At 35.8% G+C, this 19,213-nt stretch overlaps 1 protein-coding gene across 3 annotated transcripts in view; it reads right to left on the bottom strand.

Moving 5' to 3' along the window:
- The window catches only part of GABRB2 (gamma-aminobutyric acid type A receptor subunit beta2), a 260,683-nt gene that overhangs the window by 169,220 nt on the left and 72,250 nt on the right, over positions 1-19,213 (bottom strand). For all 3 annotated transcript variants that reach the window (XM_010345325.3, XM_074390679.1, XM_074390678.1), the window contains one exon: positions 6,162-6,382. In XM_010345325.3, the coding sequence (XP_010343627.1) occupies positions 6,162-6,382 (221 nt within the window). The remainder of the gene's footprint in view (positions 1-6,161; positions 6,383-19,213) is intronic.

Below are 19,213 nucleotides of genomic sequence, written 5' to 3'. Positions count from 1 at the left end.
TGTCCAGCTACTCTGGAGGTTGAGGTGGAAGAATTACTTGGGCCCAGGAGGTGGATATTGCTGTGAGTCAAGACTTCATCACTATCACTGCACTTTAGCCTGGGTGACAGAGTGAGACACTGTCTTACACACAAAAAAAAAATGTGTTACATTTTCTATATCATTTTTCTTTATATTCCGAAAATGATCTAATTAGGTCAATGTTATTTTGAAATAGACTACATTTCAGTCTGTTTGAAATATGTGCTTTTTAAATTGCTAGGATTTCTTCTGCCTAGTCAACTGGAAAGTCAAGTCTTTTTTTGACCACGTCTACAGCTGGGTTACTCCCAAGAAAACATTATTCCCCACCTCTAGCCATATCTCTTGATGGAAATCTCTAAATAGTTTGGTAAATTAAGGGAAGCATTTAATTTTTTAATTAGATTGTCCTGAGTTATCAACAGTGACCAAGAGTGAAGGTAAGTGGTATCTTGTGAATGTCTGTGTCCCACAAATTCATGAGTTGAACCTAATTTCCAATGTAATGATAGTGGGAGGTAGAGCCTTTGGGGAGATGATTAGTTTCTGAGGCCAGGATCTAACAAGATTAGTGCCCATAGTTTGCCTTGCTTTCACCCAGTGAGGACACAGTGAGAAGGTATCATCTATGAATCAGCAAACAGCCCCTCATCGTACACCAAATCAGGTGATGACTTCATTTTGGACTTCCCAGCCTGCAGAACCATGAGAAATAAATTTCTGCTGTTTACAAAACCTCCCAGTCTATGGTATTTTATTACAGCAGTCCAAATCAACTAAGATAGTGAGAATTTTGTATTCAAGGATTTCAATATTCTTTGGTCACAAACTGTAATTTTCAGCTTTAAATAAATAGCACTTGGCTGGGCAAGCTCCTGTAATCCTAGCAGTTGGGAAGGCCGAGGTGAGCAGATCATTTGAGGTCAGGAGTTTGAGACCAGCCTGACCAACATGTTGAAACCCCGTCTCTACTAAAAATGCAAATAATTAGCCAGGTGTGGTGGTGAGTGCCCATAATCCCACCAGCTACAGGCATCTAATTTCCTTACTCATGATTTCAAGCTGCCAAATGTAATGGCTAGAGATACCTGGCTCCACTATAAGTTTGTGTCCTCAACACTGTTGGACAATCTTTTGAATTTTCTTTAGCAGTTTTCTTTTGCATTCTAGACATGCCTGGCCGAGGCCTTTCTCATTTCTTTCAATGTGCTTTCTCAGTCCCACCCTTGCTGTACACAAAGAAACTAGTGTCTTACTTCACAGAACAATGAAAGAAATAGAGTAAAATTCTATAATTTCCCATCCATGCTTCTATTTATTTATTAAATATGAAGTAGTATTGAGAACTTACTAACCACCAATTACTGTGTACTCCAACTACATGATTTCATTTTTTGTCTGATAGATTATACATTATTTTATTTTCATTGATCATTGACTCAAAAAATGACTGGGTAGTAAAAATATTGATAGCATCTAATTCACCCCCTCTTCCTATAAATGAGGACAATAAAATGGAAAATATGCTTAAGGTTCAATGAGAAGCCACTGACAAAAGTCCAAATTAAAACCCAACTTTCATTATCATCACTCTTTGTTAAGGAAATTGGTTGGATTGCCCATTGGGTTCATTTATCTATCTACATAGCATTAGAAATCTGTTCCCAGAGCCCCTGGAATGATTTTCATCCTGAAAAGCAATGAAATAATGAAGAGGATGCTGCAATCCTTTGCTTTTAGAGATAGTAAAACAGAGATCTAATCAGGATGAAAACTTTAGAACGTCGTCTACAAAAAAAAGGGCCCATGTTTCTAAATCTTCATCTCATCTCCTGAAATCTGAAGACCACTGTACCTTAATGCAAGCTTGCTAAGCAGCTGCTGTGTATGCTCAAACTTCTTGCTAACCAAGCACAAAATATAAGCATGAGCAGACTTAGAGCTCTTGTTGTGTACCATCAGAAGAAATAGGCATGCTTTTGTAGAAAGAAAATATCACAAGGAGGGTAGCAAGGCTCTGGATGAAGAGATTTGACCACCCCTCTCTGGATAATGGATTCACATGGCTATCCATGATCATGGATCTCACCCAGTGAGCCACACATCCTCCAAGATAAGATGACCCTCTCTTCTGATACAGCTACGCAAAGGATGTGTGCATAGAAAATTCTCTACCCATGAGAGATGGGAACTATTGTCCTGTGGCTGCAGACCTTTTAAATGTTGAGTGGTATTTCCCAGATAATAGAATCAAAGACCCTAGGCCTCTGAAACATAAAATTTTGTTCTCCAATTTTTTTTAATTTATTTTATTATTATTTTTTTTGAGACAGGGTCTGGCTCTGTCATCCAGGATGGAGTGCAGTGGTGTGACTTTGTTCATTACAACATCTGCCTCCTGGGCTGAAGCCATCCTCCTACTTCTGCCTCCTCCAGAGAAGCAGGGACGACAGGCACATGCCACCATGCCTGGCTAATTTTTGAATGTTTTGTAGAGACAAAGTTTGACTATTTTGTCCAGGCTGGTCTTGAACTCCTGAGGTCAGGCAATCTGCCCACCTCAGACTCCCAAAGTGCTGGAATTACAGACATGGGCTACCATGCTCAGCCCCAAATTTTATTATAAAAACATTCAAACAGACAAGTTGAAAGGACAACACAACGAACACATACCTACCTACCATTAAATTCAATAAGCATTGATATTTGCAATACTGCTTTCTCTATTTTTATTATGTTTTAATACCTGAAGATTTCCCTGAAGGAAATCCTATGAAAGAAGCTTATTCAGATGCTATAAAAGACTGTCCCTCCTTTAACCTTCCCCACCAATCTTTGTTTGTCTTAACGGGAAAGAAATTTAAGCCCTTAGCTTTTGCCTTAAACTCACAAGACATTCAGCTTACAGACTTAGTTCTACCCCGTTTCTTGGTGACTGCCTTGATATTTAAAGTTTTTCCTGTGCCAGTTTCCCATATCCAGGTCTTCATGATTGCCCTTCAGTATGCCTTATCCAGACTAGTAAACTTTGCCACTGCCAAATTCTTTACAAAGATCTTGTCTGTGCCTTAGAAACGCATACAGCAAAATTCCCTATTAAACCGGAGCTAGTGTGAACCACAGGAACTAATAATGCACCCTTCGCAGAAGACTCAGGCACGTTATTCATTAGGGCCTTATTTTTATCAATCCAGAATAAAGCCTGCACTTATGGACCTAATAAAAGGTGTTTATATCTAAACGCTTTTTAATCTTTTTTGTTCCTTGCGTGCTCTCAGGTGATTCCTACTATTCTTTATTTCCATCTTGCCAGTACATAAGAAGCAGTACGGAAGAGTGAAGGTCAACGTCTTTACTTTTAGATAACTAAGCTCTTCAGCATAGCAGCTGTGTAATTTTTTTGGTAAGTTCCTTCATCAAGTAAGACAGAGAAAATGATGGTACCCATTTTTGAGGGCTAAAGTTAGTATTAATTAGATAATATATGCAAAGTTCTGGCAAAGTGATAAGTAAATGCTAAGTCTTTTAATGAGTGCTAGGTACGAATATTAATATTATCAGTATATTTTAAGTGTTGTTTCAATGCAGCTCTATGGAATACAGACACAAAATAAACTTTTTACTAGACTGTCAGCAATTGAAAATTACTGGCTCAGAGTGGGTAAGCAGAAGGAGGGGCTAAGTACTGTAGAATCAACAGTAACAACAGAATAATGTATTTTAGAATTATATAAAATAGAGATAGAAATTAAATAGAAAAATAGCTACCTTTAACTGAATTCCTTTTACTTATCTATTGCAAATTAACCCCTGGAGTTGAGAAAGAACTATCTAATATACATTAAATTTCTATCTAAGGAAGAAATTGTTCTACTATTTGCCCATTAAAACTAGAATGGGACATTTATGTATTTCCTGACGAATGTTCTTATTAATCTCCCCTTCACAATTAACAATACAACTGAGAGAACAATCACCATTCAAGAGCCCGCTCAGTGGGGAAGTGTTAATTCTATGCATGCTAGATGTGTTTGGAAACCTGCATATTTTGTCAATAGCCCTTGATGGAAGTGGAGATGGGACAATGATTATTTTCTAATGTCATGAGTTAAAGGTGCAATGGTGTCCAGGTGATCTTAATGATAAGAATAAATGGCCATCTTTTTTTGTTTGATTAATGAAGTAATGATACAAAGAAGCCAATTTATCATCTATACTATTGATCTTTCCCTTTTCCTCTCAATTCCAAAGGCATTCTGATTGTTGATTTTCCTGTCCACTCAACTTTGCCTGCATACATTTATGAATACATCCTCAACCTTTACTGCACTGCTATTTACAGTGCTATTTACGTTGCTTAGTCAGTATTGGGTATACAAATGAGAGTACGACATGTCCTGTGCCCTAAAGATAGGTATTCTGGAGAAACAGAAAGAGGCCAGGGTGATTTCTGTGTTATTTCTGTGAAGATGAAATGATATGATGGACAAAATGCATCTAGCACTGGGTCTGCTCTGGGTAACTTATCATTTCTATGTCTCCTGCCTTCTTCTAGATTCTTACCTCCTTGTTCTAGATTCTAATCTCCCTCTGTGCTTAACTTTTTAAAAACGTTAAACTACAATCTTTTTTCATTCCCTGTTCTCCACTGCACATATGGTCTCTCTCTCATCAAGGTCTCTCTGATACTGTATATTCTGTAGTTGATTCTAAGTAATATTTCTAGTATAATGTATCTGCTGAACACAATGCTTTCCATTAGCAGTTTGGAAGTCCACCACCTCAGTAGAATCTTTTCAGACTTTACCAGTCAACTTGCTTTCTCTGTCTTCTATTTACTTCTTTTCTGAGGCACGCATGTGAGCAGTACCTGTATCTAACTCATTTCTATACCACCAGTGCTTGACACAGAGTACAAATGTGCTCTCATTCTGCCGCTCTTATCTCCCCTTCCCTTGAAGGCCAAATGCCTTTTTCTCTACAAATGTCATAAACAAAAAAGCTGAATCTAAGGATCTAAGATAATGCATCAGTCAGGGGAATTGGATATAGCAGAAAATAAAAATGAGAATAGACAAGAAAAATGTGGGATTGAAGGCATCCTGCTGAGGGCTCTGGCTTTGAACTTGGAACAGGGTTTATATACCATCTCCAGAGATTACTTTCTTTGTAATCCTTGGCAAGTTGCATCAGCCTCTGTTTCTTCATTTGAAAATAAAGACAATAGCAGTTACTAATATATGAGGTTGTTGTAAGGGTTAATTATAATAATGCTTGAAAGTACTTAGCCCAATATTTGACCCATAACAAGTGTTCAATAAATGAATACTATTATTATTATCAACATTATGAGAAGGCAACCACATATTCATGTAAAACAGAATAAATTAGGCAACTAAAAATGTCAAAGTTCAGAATTTCTTCTACTCTAATAAAGAGAAACCCTTTATATTATAATGTTTTCAGAAAAAGATATATTTTTCTTCATTTTTTTCTAGAAAACCATCTTTTAATACAAAACCATGCTTTCAGTACAGAGTAAAGTTTAAAAAAAAAACTGTCTTATTCTACAAAATTATCCTCATCCAAATATCAGAGTATCACAATTATTTTCTGACATAAAGGTCTATTTGAGTGTAAATTCCCTATTAATAAACATGAGATAACTACTTTATTATTTGCAAGTCCGATTGCTCCTTGGAAGGTGAAAGGTCACAATAAGCTTTCTAGTCATCAGAGGGCCATGATCCCGTTCAGGCAGCTCAGAAGCAATTTATAAAACACAGTATCTGCCACATTCAAACAATTATTTGGCATTCACAATGTTTTTTTCCACTTTAAAGAAAATCTGTGTCTCAGCTATTTTGATATTGTTTATCTCTATTCTTTAAAGAAAGCAGCTTTACGATCAGGAAGCTAATATTGGAAGATAATTCAGGAAAGCGTAGTCTTAGCTGAGGTTAAGTCCCTTTGTAAGCATGCTACCTTCAGCTCTTGAATGACCAGTGGATAGGAGGCTTAACTGTTTCTTAGTAGAATTGAAGAAAGAGTAAGAAAGACAGCACAATATTTTCAACCAATGAAAAGTTAACAGCTATTTTGTTCAGGAAAAGGTATATTCTGAATTGGGGACAACAGACCTGAGTCCGTAAAGGACGGTGCCATCAGGATGCAGGCGGATCATCCGGTTCTTAACAGTCACTCCGTGCACAAATGACTTCTTATCGTTCAGGAAATAGGTATCAGGCACCCAGAGCTGGTCTGCCACTCTGTTGTCCAGAGTCAAGTTTAAAGGTATTACATTGTAGGACAGCCTTTTATCTCTCCAGGCTTGCTGAAAGTACATTGTCAACGTATAATCCTGCAAATGTGAGAAAAAAGATATGGTTAGTTCACACCCAAACAGATTTGGAGGATAAGCAAACATCTCAGTATTAATTTATTAATAAAATTAATACATTTTATTTTTATTTTTATTTTTTAATTTTTCGAGACAGGGTCTCACACTGCCACCTAGGCTGAAGTACACTGGCAGGATCTTGGCTCACTGCAGCCTCCCTCTCCTGGGTTAAAGCAATTCTCCTGCCTCAGCCTCTCAAGTAGCTGGGATTACAAGAATGTGCCACAACGCCTGGCTACTTTTTTGTGTTGTTAGTAGAGACGGGTTTTCCCCTTTTGGCCATTCTTGTCTTGAACTCTTGACCTCAGGTGATCCACCCGCCTCAGCCTTCCAAAGTGCTGGCATTACAGGCATGAGTCACCACACCAAGCCAAGAAAACAAATTTATATATGTAGCCACACAGTATAAACATATACTATTCACATATATAGACAATTACTAATTTATTAAACCCATTCTTACCCAGTACCTACCATGAGCCTGGCCCAATGGTAAGCACTATGAACACATAAGTGAAAAGAATATATTCACAAGAAATGTATAAATTTCTGAGGAAGAAAGATATTAAGGAATAATTACCAAATGATTAATTTGTGCTTCCCAAAGTAGAGTATGCAGGACGCTTTCAGGTGAGATATAAATAGAATTTTAAAAATAGTGATATATTTGTTTCTATGCATACTGAAAACATTAACTAGCTCATCCAAACCTAACAATTCATCAATTCATCCTTCCATTCATTCATTCATTCATTCATTAAATATATAATGTGTATCCGGCATTTGACAGGAACCATTGAGGTGCTGGGATGACAGATTAAATGCCTGCTCTCAGGGAATTTACAAACAAAGCATATATAAATCAACAGAATCATGTCAAATAATGCTACGTCTTATGAAGCAAATAAATCAAGGTACAAAATATCTAACTGGAATGATGATGAAAAGCTTCTCTTAGGAGTTGGCATTGTGCAGAGACAGGAGAAGGAGCCCAGATCACTGGCTCTTAGGAAAAGAACATGCTGAGCAGACGGGAATCTGCAGAGGTCCTAATGTAAACAGACAGGCTGGACATGTTTGAAGAACCAGTAAGAGCTGCTTGTTTGAGCGAGTGATACATAGGGAGAGTAGAAACACAGCAGTCAAGAATATCAGCCCCACGAAATTTTAGAAGATTATGCATATTTAAAATAGATTGTTACAAAGTGGCTAACTTATTATGATAGTAATTGAAAGAGTTTGTAAGTGAGAATCGTAATCAGTCTAGTCTAATCAAGGTGGGTTTCCCAGAAAAGGTGACATTTACACTGAGGCTAATATAAGCTTCTCAACTAACTAAACAATATTAACTCAGTGAGTTTATCATGAGAATTTCAATCCCAGCATTATGGACAAACAGGCTGGGCTCTAACTTTTAGACACAATGGGCTGGCAGCTGTAAAGTGACCGCTGCCCTTGGAGTACCAATTCTATCATTTCCCAATTCAGTTTCCAGGAGATAAATGTACATAACTTCTTTGAGTTTCAGTTCCATTAAATATAAGCAGGGCTTTTAATACATGCCTGATCTAATCAGAAAGTTATTATGAAAATTAAATGTACAACTCAAATGCAATTTGTAAACTACAAAAAGCTATATACTATGAATGAAGCATTTATAAGTGACATATTTTATCCATTAGAAGCCTATGGGTACAATGTAATTGCTCTCTCACTCTCATCTGAATGACTAAGTGAAGGTCCAAATATTCATTTGAAAAGCATAATTACAATTCTATTTTAAAATCAGTTCACAATGTCCTACTTGAGGGTTTTTAAAAAACTAGAATCATGTATTAATTATCTCTGCAACCTGAGAGGCTAGAGTGTGCCAAGGGCTCAAATAACCAATGAATGAAAGAATATACCTCCCTCCAGTAAAGTATGCCTAGTGGATTTCTGCACGAATCTGCATAATTTTGTATATAAGATACATACTTCAATTTTAGTGAAGTCTTACATTTTTCTAACCTTTGTTGAGATTTATACATCTTAATTTGGTTACATCATTTTAAAATATGACTCATATTATCTGCTATAATATTTAACAGTTTTCATAGGAACAATGTAACCTGTTATAAAAATATTAAAATATTTTCTCTGGCTTAGAAAACACACACATATTGACCTCACTCAGAAGTCAGTGTAGGACCTTCTAATTTTACAGTGAAACTTCTGTTCTAACAAAAGATATATCAATATCCTAAATATATATCAAATAGTTGTTGGTGAAATGCACTTTAGTGGATTACTGTAGTTAGCATTCTGGACTGCTCTGCAGCACTCTGCTTTAGTGAAGAATTAGTCTAAGGATCTCTAAAGGACCATGTTAAGCATGATGAAGATTCAGGAACTATATAACTAGAAAACAAAAAAGGATCAGATATATATTTTTGTGTGTGCCTATGTTACAAATAATCTAAAAATATGGCATAAAAAATAAAACATGCAATAATATTGTGCTTGGAAGAATACATTTGGTGATTTCCAATTCTTGAAATGGAAATTTTGACTATTATCTCTGTAAGAAGAGAAAGCTACTTACACTTCTTTGATAAGCCCTCTTGAGAGTTAGGAGAAATAATACTGTTTGGAAGGTGCTGAAGTTTATCAATCAGCTGAGATGTGTTTAGACACAGGAAATTGTATTAACTTTTGGGCTAAATAAGTGGTAATATTGGGAGACCCTCTATCACATGCTAACTTCTGTTATTTGTCAGTAAGGCAGTGTCTGCTAAAAAATGTTCTCAGACAGGCCCTGGTAACTTTGAAAACTGTCACATCAATTTTTATTTCATTTATTTTCAAATATGCATCATGACACTGTCAAGAAAGGAAGAAGCTCCTGATTCTAACTAAATGTTAGTGCACATCAAAAGAAAACATGGTCCTGTTTTCTGCCCTTTCCCCTAGGCTCCTGCCCACCTGAGATAAATCCTTTGTACTTTAATATTGCAAGAATATTCTTTATATTTGACAACTCCTTCAGGAAGTTGTCTCAGAGTTAGTTTATTCAAACTGAAAAACCCCAAATAAACCACTTCTGGGTGCTATTTGATCCATGGCATCACATCCAAGAAGGATTTACATAATTAAAATTAAAGCCAATTGATTTTTAATACCAAACAAGATAAAATAAGCCCATTACAGGCTATTTCTTCCACTGATTATAACTAAAAACTCTGGAAAGAATAAAATCTCAACTACCTGAGGACTATGCAAAGTAGAAAGATTGAGGAAAAAATCAAAATAAGAGAAATACTACAATAAGTATGAGTTTCTTATTTTTCTTTTTCAACTTGTCCTCCTTAAAGTAGCATGCATGTACACACACATACACACACACACACACACACACACACAAACCTGCAGCCAAAAGTATAAAGACTTTCAGTGAACAGAGAGAGATGTTTCTGGCCTTACAGAGTGAATATTATTAAGATGTCCATATCCCCTAAATTGACCTACAGATGAAATGCTATTTCATTTCATCTCAAATGCTATTCATTTCATTTCAAATCCTCCCTATCACAATTTTAAAGACACATGAGCATGTTCATTGCAGCACTGTTTACAAGAGCAAAGACCTGGAACCAATCCAAATGCCCATCAATGATACACTGGACAAGGAAAATGTAGCACATATATACCATGGAATACTATGCAGCCATAAAAATGGATGAATTCATGTCCTTTGTAGGGACGTGTATGAATCTGGAAACCATCATTCTTAGCAAACTGACACAAGAACAGAAAATCAAACACCGCATATTTTCACTCATAGGTGGGTGTTGAGCCGTGAGAACACATGGACACAGGGAGTGGAGCATCTCACACTGGGGTCTGTTGGAGGGGCTACGGGAGGGACAGCAGGGGGTGGGTAGGTTGAGGATAGATAACATGGGGAGAAATGCCAGATATAGGTGATGAGGGGATGGAGGCAGCAAACCACCTTGCCATGTATGTACCTATGCAACAGTCCTGCATGATCTGTACATGTACCTCAGAACCTAAAGTACAATAAAAAAAAAAACAGAAAAGAAAATCTTCTATATGTCTAAATAATTTTGTTTTTGCTTTTATTGTCTTTAAAATTGTTTTCTATTGTGAAGATTTAAACTTTTCCTGTCTCTCTGGCTCAGTGTTCTATAAAATACCTACGGTGAAAAAAGTGTGTTTCTTATCTTTTTAAGTTTGTTGTTTTGTAAAGTGCCTATCCATGCTCTTTGAACATTTTTATTTTAATTCGGACATTTACTTCTTGTTATAGGATATTTGAATACACACACATACACACACACATATCATATGTTATTGCCTTTTAAATTTCTTTTAACTTTATATTTTGAAATAAAAACTAGTACAGAGAGTTTCTGCAAACTTTTTACATAGCGTACTCTAAGATTAACATTTTGCAAAGCTATAAAGCAATATAAACCAGAAAATTGACATATACCTTAATAAGAAGTCTCTCATATCAATAATGCCCTTTTTTTTAAATTTCAGGATCCAACCCAAGATGTACCTTATACTTAATACTTAACGCTCCTTCACCTTCAACCTGTGACAGCTCCTCAGCGCTTCCCTGTCTTTGATGAAGTTAACACTTTTGAAGAGTAGCAGTTAGTTTTTTTGTTCAATATCTTTCAGTTTGGATTTGTCTGATGAGTGCTTATGATTAGATTGAGATTACACAGTTTGGGTCAATGTGCCACCTAAGCAATGTTGTGTTCATCATACAAAGAGTATATATAAAGTGTACATAATGTCAAAATGACATTCTGGAAAATTCCTGGTCATCTTAATCTTGAATAGTTGGTTAAGGTAACATCTGCTAGGCTTCTACACTGTGAAGCTGCTATTATCTTTTGTAATAAATAAATATCCTGGATAGATATTTTAGGATTTTGGAAAGTAATAACATATTTAGGCCATCTATAATCACTGCATTTTTGTGGAGTGTTTTTGCACATTGTCTAAGTTTCTCTTCATTCATCCCAACCTGAATTAACATATTCATTCAATGACAATGTTTAAATACTAATAAGACAAACCAAAAAAAAGGAAACACTAACATCAGCCATCGAAGGAGTTTTATCATTAGAAAATGAGAAGTATCTTCTCACTCATAAGTGGGAGTCGAACAATGAGAACACATGGACACAGGGAGGGGAACATCACACACTGGGGCCTGTCGGGGGTTGGAGGCCAGGGGAGGGATAGCATTAGGAGAAATACCTAACGTAGATGACGGGTTGATGGGTGCAGGAAACCACAGTGGCACGTGTATACCTATGTAACAAACCTGCACGTTCTGCACATGTATCCTAGAACTTAAAGTATAATTTTTAAAAAAAGAGAGAGAGAAACATCTTCTTGAGAACCACTTTCCATTTACCCTCATTTTCCAGACTAGTGGCATTGTTCTGGCCACTTGAAGCTACAGAACTTCATTCTGTATGTGTGGTGCAGCATCTTCCCTTGTCTCAAGCCCACAAGTTGCATGTGAGTGGCCCCTATCCCCACCTGGACCTGAATGATTATTCAACCATGAGCTTCAGTCTTCCCCTTCCCCTTTATTTATCTTCATTTATATGTTTTCCATATGCATTTTTTTTCTGTAGACACTTTAGCATTTATTATCTATGTATGTGGGGAAAATTGTCAATATAATTATGTCTTTTTCCCTACCATTTCTCTATTTGGGAATAAGATGGCAGGGTAAAGGGTTGGTTTCACATGCCTTTGGTCTGCCATTTAAAGACATAAAGACACCTAACAGCCTATTTTTTAATGACAAGAGTTTAAAGTTTCTTTTCATTTGTGATAAGGTATGGTTTGTTTAATTTGCTTTATCCATTAGAAGCACATTTTCTAAGCTTTGAAAATTATCATTACTGAACTAAAATCTTGAGCTTTGGTGATAAAACTTGCTTGTTGAGTTCTTCTAGATAATGGCTTTGTCTCTAAAATTAGATGGTTTCAGAGAAATCTCTGTCTCTGCTCTCAGGCTTTTCTAATTTTAAAATAAAAAATATTTAACTTCATCTTAATTACCCCTTGTTGAAAGAATAACTGTGTCTATATGCCATCATTTATTTCCTTCACTTATGCTATATCAAAGTTGAGGTTTTGAGCTGACAATCTGACCTACTGTCTTTCAAAAGACAAGGTTAATGTTTTTAAGGTAGTAAAAATCTGTGTCTTAGAAACTATGTGAGCAAGTGTGATTTAATTTAAATGTAATACAAGTTTCATGTGAATAAAACTCCACGATTATTCAGCATAGCATATTTGTAACTTTTACTATCATTCTGGACAGAATGTTTTAATATTAGGCATTTTTAGAAAAATGTTTCAGTTTTTTTGTCTGACATTTCAATTTTTCAAAAAATGACAACAGGACAGATTTCCAAAGATTAGAATACCAAACTGTTTTTGCAATTAACTTATTTTTTACCACTTCATGGAAGAAAATACATCTGATGTATAAATTATTACCTGAATAACACCAAAATAAGATCTAAGTTATACAGTAAGTACATTCTCAACATCATAGGCTGTGAGAGTAAAGATTACATCTTAGTCATGTGTATAAAGTCAATATTTAGCACACTTTCTGGTAAATGATAGAAAACTGCAATTGTCTGTTACATGGTAATGCTGGACACATGGGAATATGTACGGAGATTTCTAAAATGTTCATATCCTTTGCTCTCATATTTGGATTTGCATGCTATGGAGTATTTATAGAAAATAATTAAGGAGCAAGCTTTGACAGCTTTACTTCCAAATATTGTCACAAGTCTATTACATCTGTCTCCAATATAAACAATCTAGTTTAAGGCACTATTGTTTACAAGTTACCTAAGCCATTGTTACTATCTCCTTGAGGCTAACCCTTGCTCCTACAGTGTAGTAGAAATGTAAAGCAAATCGTCTTTTCCTTGCTTAAGATGATCTAAAAGCTTTTTACTGCCCTTAGAACAAAATCCAAGCTTATTACTATGGCCTTAAAGGCTTTATGTAACTTGGATTCTGCCTGCCTCTTTGATCTCACCACCTATTCCCTCTTCCTTTCCCTTACCTCCACTCACTAAGCCCAACTACATTGGCCTTTTCTCTGTTTTGCAAATACTTCAAGTTCCTTCAGACTTTACAGACTTCATCTTAACAACTGACTGAAAACCTAACTGACAGGCTATGTCCCCAAGCATGGCTGGTTCCTTCCTGGGACACAGAGCTCAACACAGAGCTCAAACCTCCTCAGTGGGGTTTTCCCTTCCTCTCAGTCCTAGCAATTCCTGTCATGTCCCTTATTTTTATAATGTTCACAGCACTTATCATATTTTTTCAGTTAATAATATTCATTTGTTTGTTTCTTCATGTATTTTCATGTCGCCAAACAAGAAGGTAAGTTCCATGAAAATAAAAAGCTTCTTAGCTTATTCACTGATGTATTCCTATGCCTAAAACAGAGCTTAGGACATAGCAGCAATAAAAAACCCCGAAACTATTAAAATATATGAAAGCATAAATGAAAGACAATACACAGACCTTAATACTCCCAAAATACTTACTGTTATACTAGCAATAAAATAAAAATTAGTAAAAACATAAATGTTCATAAATATAAAATTGTGTAAATGAAACACAGTACAAATATATAATGAAATGCATACAGGCATACATATAATAGAAAAATATTTATGGCATGAATAGATGTTACTATAGTTCTAATACATATTATTATATCTTATCTTTTTGAGAAGACTACAAAACAATACGCACAACATGACCTAATTTGGGAACAAACCATACACACAGATTGAGAAAACACGTCTAAAAATATATCTAATATTCATAGTAGTATCTCTGTGTGATGATATGTCAAGCGATTTTCAATCATTTTTTTAAATCTGTGTTTTGTTAGGTGTATCATTTCTATAACAAAACTAAACAAATAAATACTGGTTGAGTTACATTCAAAAACTAGTATCTAACATTACAAATATGTCTTGATGCATATTTCAGAGGTTAGCATCAAGAGAAAGAAAATTTACTTATAGTCACAAACAAATGAGAAGCCTCTACATTAGGCTTGTTATTAACAAAGCAGAAATTTATTTTATATTGAAAAGGGGTTCATTTAGAATCACACAAGTAAGAACACTAATTGTCCCACCATTTTTCCTTTTCCAGGGAAGCTAACATACAACCATCATTGATCAGTGAAAACCGCTACTATGTTTCCCCTTAAACACTGAACGAAGGCAATTCAAAATGTTCTTCTGGTACTAACTTCAGTCTTCTTCACCTCACCGTCAGGAAATAATATTTCATTTTTAAGGTAAAGACTTTATATCTGCTACTTGTCTAATACTCAGAGGAGATGTAAACATTATTCACATATACACAAAGAGCTGTTCACTTACTGAAGTCTAAGAGCACCCTCTGCACTGCAATGGAAGTTCAAGTCAATGGATTCTCCTGCAAAAGCTTTCAAGGAAACTCTATGGCCATGAAGTACAAGCTCCTCACAAAGCTCTTCACAATCTGTTCTAGTCACTTTGCCTTTCATCATCTCTGTTTTCTCATCCAACGTGAACAATCTGAGATAGAATGGATGATCCCTCAGACATTCTATGCATCTCTGACACTACACTTACCTTCAACAAATCACTTTCCTGATCTTTTGCTTGAATTAAACTTTCCTACCTCTCTTGACACATCTTTTCTTTCCTTTCACTCTTTTTTTAATCATGAAGAATTGTTGCCCTTCCTTTCTATCCAAACCCTACCTATCTTTCAGGCTTCCATGAGAGTTCTTTCACTTCTCCTATACATCAGCATTCATCCTCTAAGCCTTCTAATTTATGTTCTGTAGTAAGCCAAACACTACCGAATTGAATGATTATTTGGGTGAGGGAAATAATCTCCCAACTAAACTACACAGTAGCTCCACCTTATCCATGGGGAACAGGTATCAAGACCCCAGTAGATGCCAGAAGCCACATATAGTGCAGAACCCTATGTATACTATGATTTTTCCTGTGTAAACACAGTAAATTCAGATTATAAATCTGGCACAGTAAGAGATTAACAACAATAATAAAATAGAACAACTATAACAACATGCCAGTAGCTTTACTCTTGAGCTCTAGGGCTATAATTAAGTAAAATAAAGGTCACTTGAACACAAGTACTACGATACTGTGACAGCTGATCTGCTAACTGAGACGGCTACTGAGTGACAAACAGGCAGATAGCAGAGTCAGCAATGAGCTGCTGGACAAAGGGATTATTCGCTTTCTAGGTGGGACAGAGCAGGATAGTGAGAGATTTCATCACATTACACTGAACAGCACTCAGTTTAAAATTTAAGAATTGTTTATTTCCATAATTCTGCATTTAATGTTTGTGGACCGTGGTTGACCACTGGTAACTGAAACCATGGATATAGAAAGCTGAGACAAAGGGAAACTACTGTACTATGCTCCTGAAGTCAGAAACCATGTCATCTTTTCTTCGTTAAGTGATCCAGGCATCTTATCTTTACATAGGTGACCCTTCATGAGTATTTGTTCATGGACACATTAAAGCTTGTTCTCACTTCATGCTTCCTGCATGGATTTTAAATGTTGATTTTTAAATCCTCTTTACTAATCATTATTCCAGAATCCCCCAAGGAATTTGTTGTCTCCATTCACTGGCATTTGAGAACTAGGTTTCACTTTTTCTTTTTCATACCTGTTTCAAACACCCTCAGAGCTACTGCTGTTCTCTCAGTGTTTCGTAGTTGCTCCAGTTCTAAAAACCAATGTCCCAGAGCTGGGAATAAGGATTTCTGAAGGACATAGTTTATCTATCAAAAGCAAACAAAACTCAGAGAGGAATGCAAGGATTCCCTCGAAGCTGCTTCCACATTTCTAGCTCTTTAAAATGCTCTATCTTCCACATCTGAGCCCACAAATTGCTGATCCAATTATAGGTCATGGTAATATTTCCTCATTCTCAACCTCCTAAACTAGAATGTAATGAAGTAAAACTCAGCTCCCCCTTAATAGAAGCCATCACACCAGATGTTCAATTGCAGCATTTTGGAAGAAGCACATGGTAGCAGCCCTGACTAATTGCTAGAGACACATTCAGGACATGGAAGCTGCACCTAAGATCACCCATTAGGGAAATTCAAGTTCAGAAGTGACTAATTATTTTTGTGTATGTGAAACTAAAATGCACATGGTCCAGGCAATGAGCTTTTCCACTATGTTGCTTAGTTCATTTTGCATCTTATTATAGACTTACCTTCTCGGTGATAATGGGAATGATTCTAAGTATTGCTAAAATAATCTAGCCCTATAACTGGCTATCTCTGACTCTTACCTTAATATATATGATTCCTAGCAGAGGACTCAGTTCACCTTGAGATAATCAACTTTAAAAGTGTACTTTGTATATATGATTTATTCATGATCAATGTGTGCCTTTTATTGCTCTATAAATTTATCTCAAATTGCTTTAGAGTATTTTATGTTCTAATTAGTCTGTACCCAATGTTAATACTTAACATTGTCCCTAGGTTCTTGCTTTCTGCATGCATTATTTCATTAATCATCACAATAGCACAATAGCACTATAAGTTTTATATTGGATTAACCACTTAACTAGCTGCTGTGAGACACTGAGCATGCCACCTAACCTCCCTGAGCCATTATGCTTCATAAAACAAGGGAGATAATAGTGCCTATGAGTAAATAAATTCACCCAAGGAAAGTGATTGGTAGAATGTCTGATTCAGATTAAATCTACAATTTTTTGTATTATTATTAATGCTATTCTCATTATTTCCACTTTCCAAGTGACACATCTGAGACACATAGAGGAAAGTGATGATTTTAATATCACTTTATAATATCACTTTAGAAGTTAATAATTTTCTAAGACCTGATTTGGTTGTGGGATTCTCAGACCATTAGCCCGTGTTCTTAGTACTATGCCAAGCACCTCTGTATCACCCACCTCACTGCCAGTTTTAATTCTGACCCATCCTTTGCCAACATTGCTTCTATTCTCCTCCACCTTCTTCCAAAACACACACACACACACACACACACACACACACACACACTCATGTGCACATGCACAAACAGTCATACACTAGAACTACTTGGGGCATACATAAAATAAATTGTTTCTTGGTGGGAGGTAGGAGATGAATGTCAGTCCCTGAGAATTTTTTTTTTATTTGGACACTAAAGTTGTGCAGACATGCACGTACTCTTAACACATACATAATTTTACACAAAAGGTAATTACATCAACTAACTTTGTGTTAAATTATTAAGAAATCCCTTGTTTTGGGAGAGTGCATACTTTAGAACAGAGGAGCCTAAAGTAACTAGAGGGATATACAGTGCTATCTATAACAATGTGCTCATTCATAAATAATTCAACTGGAGAAATAGGTCCAACAAACTAAAACTTGCTCAGCTTAAATTCATACCATCAGAAAGATTCCTTTCAGCAAAATGGCGACAACTATTACTTAACACCTAGGTTGAACCATTAAAAATTAACATTTTTTTGTCAGTTAAAAATGTGTGAATTTTACCAATTTTATATGGTTTAACGTAGATATGGTAGAGAGTTTACAGATAAAGTTTTTAAGTTTATTTGACTATGATTAAGAATTTCAGGTTCCAAATAATTAGCAACACTCACACAGCCTAATTTATCAGATTACCAAGCCAAATTTTGAAAAATGAAAAGCTTATTATTTTTATATTGAGTTTTCAAAATAGCTCTGTAATTTGTTTTCAGATTAAGAAGGAAATTCAGATTATGTCCTAATGTTTAGGGAATTTTCCAAATTCTCTATTAAACATTTTGCCTTGATAAAGCAATCTAAAGCTATGTAGATTGTATCCCTTTGAATGCAACCAGCCTACAGATTTTTCTACACAATATTATGATAGACATTTATATAAGTAACTTATCACAAAATGTCTGCAGTTAGGCAGTAGGCCATGATCCGAGATGATGGAAAAAGTATAAGTATGGTGGCAGGTTCCATGAATATAGAGCATTAAAGATGACAACATTGTACTTACCTTGAGGAAGAAAAATAATACAGTAACAACAAATTTTCTACCAAGAGCATAGGAACACAAAGTAATAATTTCATTTGTTTCATGTATAAGGCACCAAGTTGGGAGTAATTTTGATTAAAGAAAAAAGAACATTTGAATAAGGGTTTGATTTTACTTAAAAATCAAACTGAATTGTGCTGCTTGATTTGGTGGATTCCTAGAAAATAAAATAGCATCATCTGCCTCTCTCCTGTGGCTCTTACCCAGATTGTATTAATACATTTTTATTATTAACAGAAAAATCCTTTTTAAATACCATTAGCCACTGTTAGACCCGACAGGGTCTCCAGCCATGTTAAAGGTGCTAAGCGGCACTTCAGTATTTGCTGACTTTTTAAGATGTAGAGTCAAATAAAATTTGCTGTGTCTCCATTACGGACTAGGAAATGTGCTAAGGGCTGAATGGATCTTGGTCTAAGACAAGCAGAGCCCCTGTTTCACCAGGCATCAGTGTGGTAGAAGAAAAAAACTATAAACAAGTAAACAAATATCAGAAAACCAAAGGGTAGATGAAGAGGTAACCTCTGAGGAGGTAAATATTTGAGCAGAGGTGAATGTGTAGAAAAGCCCAGCCATGCAGATATGAAGAAAGTCCTAAGCC

Source organism: Saimiri boliviensis, chromosome 20 (assembly GCF_048565385.1).
Source record: "Saimiri boliviensis isolate mSaiBol1 chromosome 20, mSaiBol1.pri, whole genome shotgun sequence".
Taxonomy (NCBI): Eukaryota; Metazoa; Chordata; class Mammalia; order Primates; family Cebidae; genus Saimiri; species Saimiri boliviensis.
This window is presented reverse-complemented; position numbering and strand designations above follow the sequence as displayed.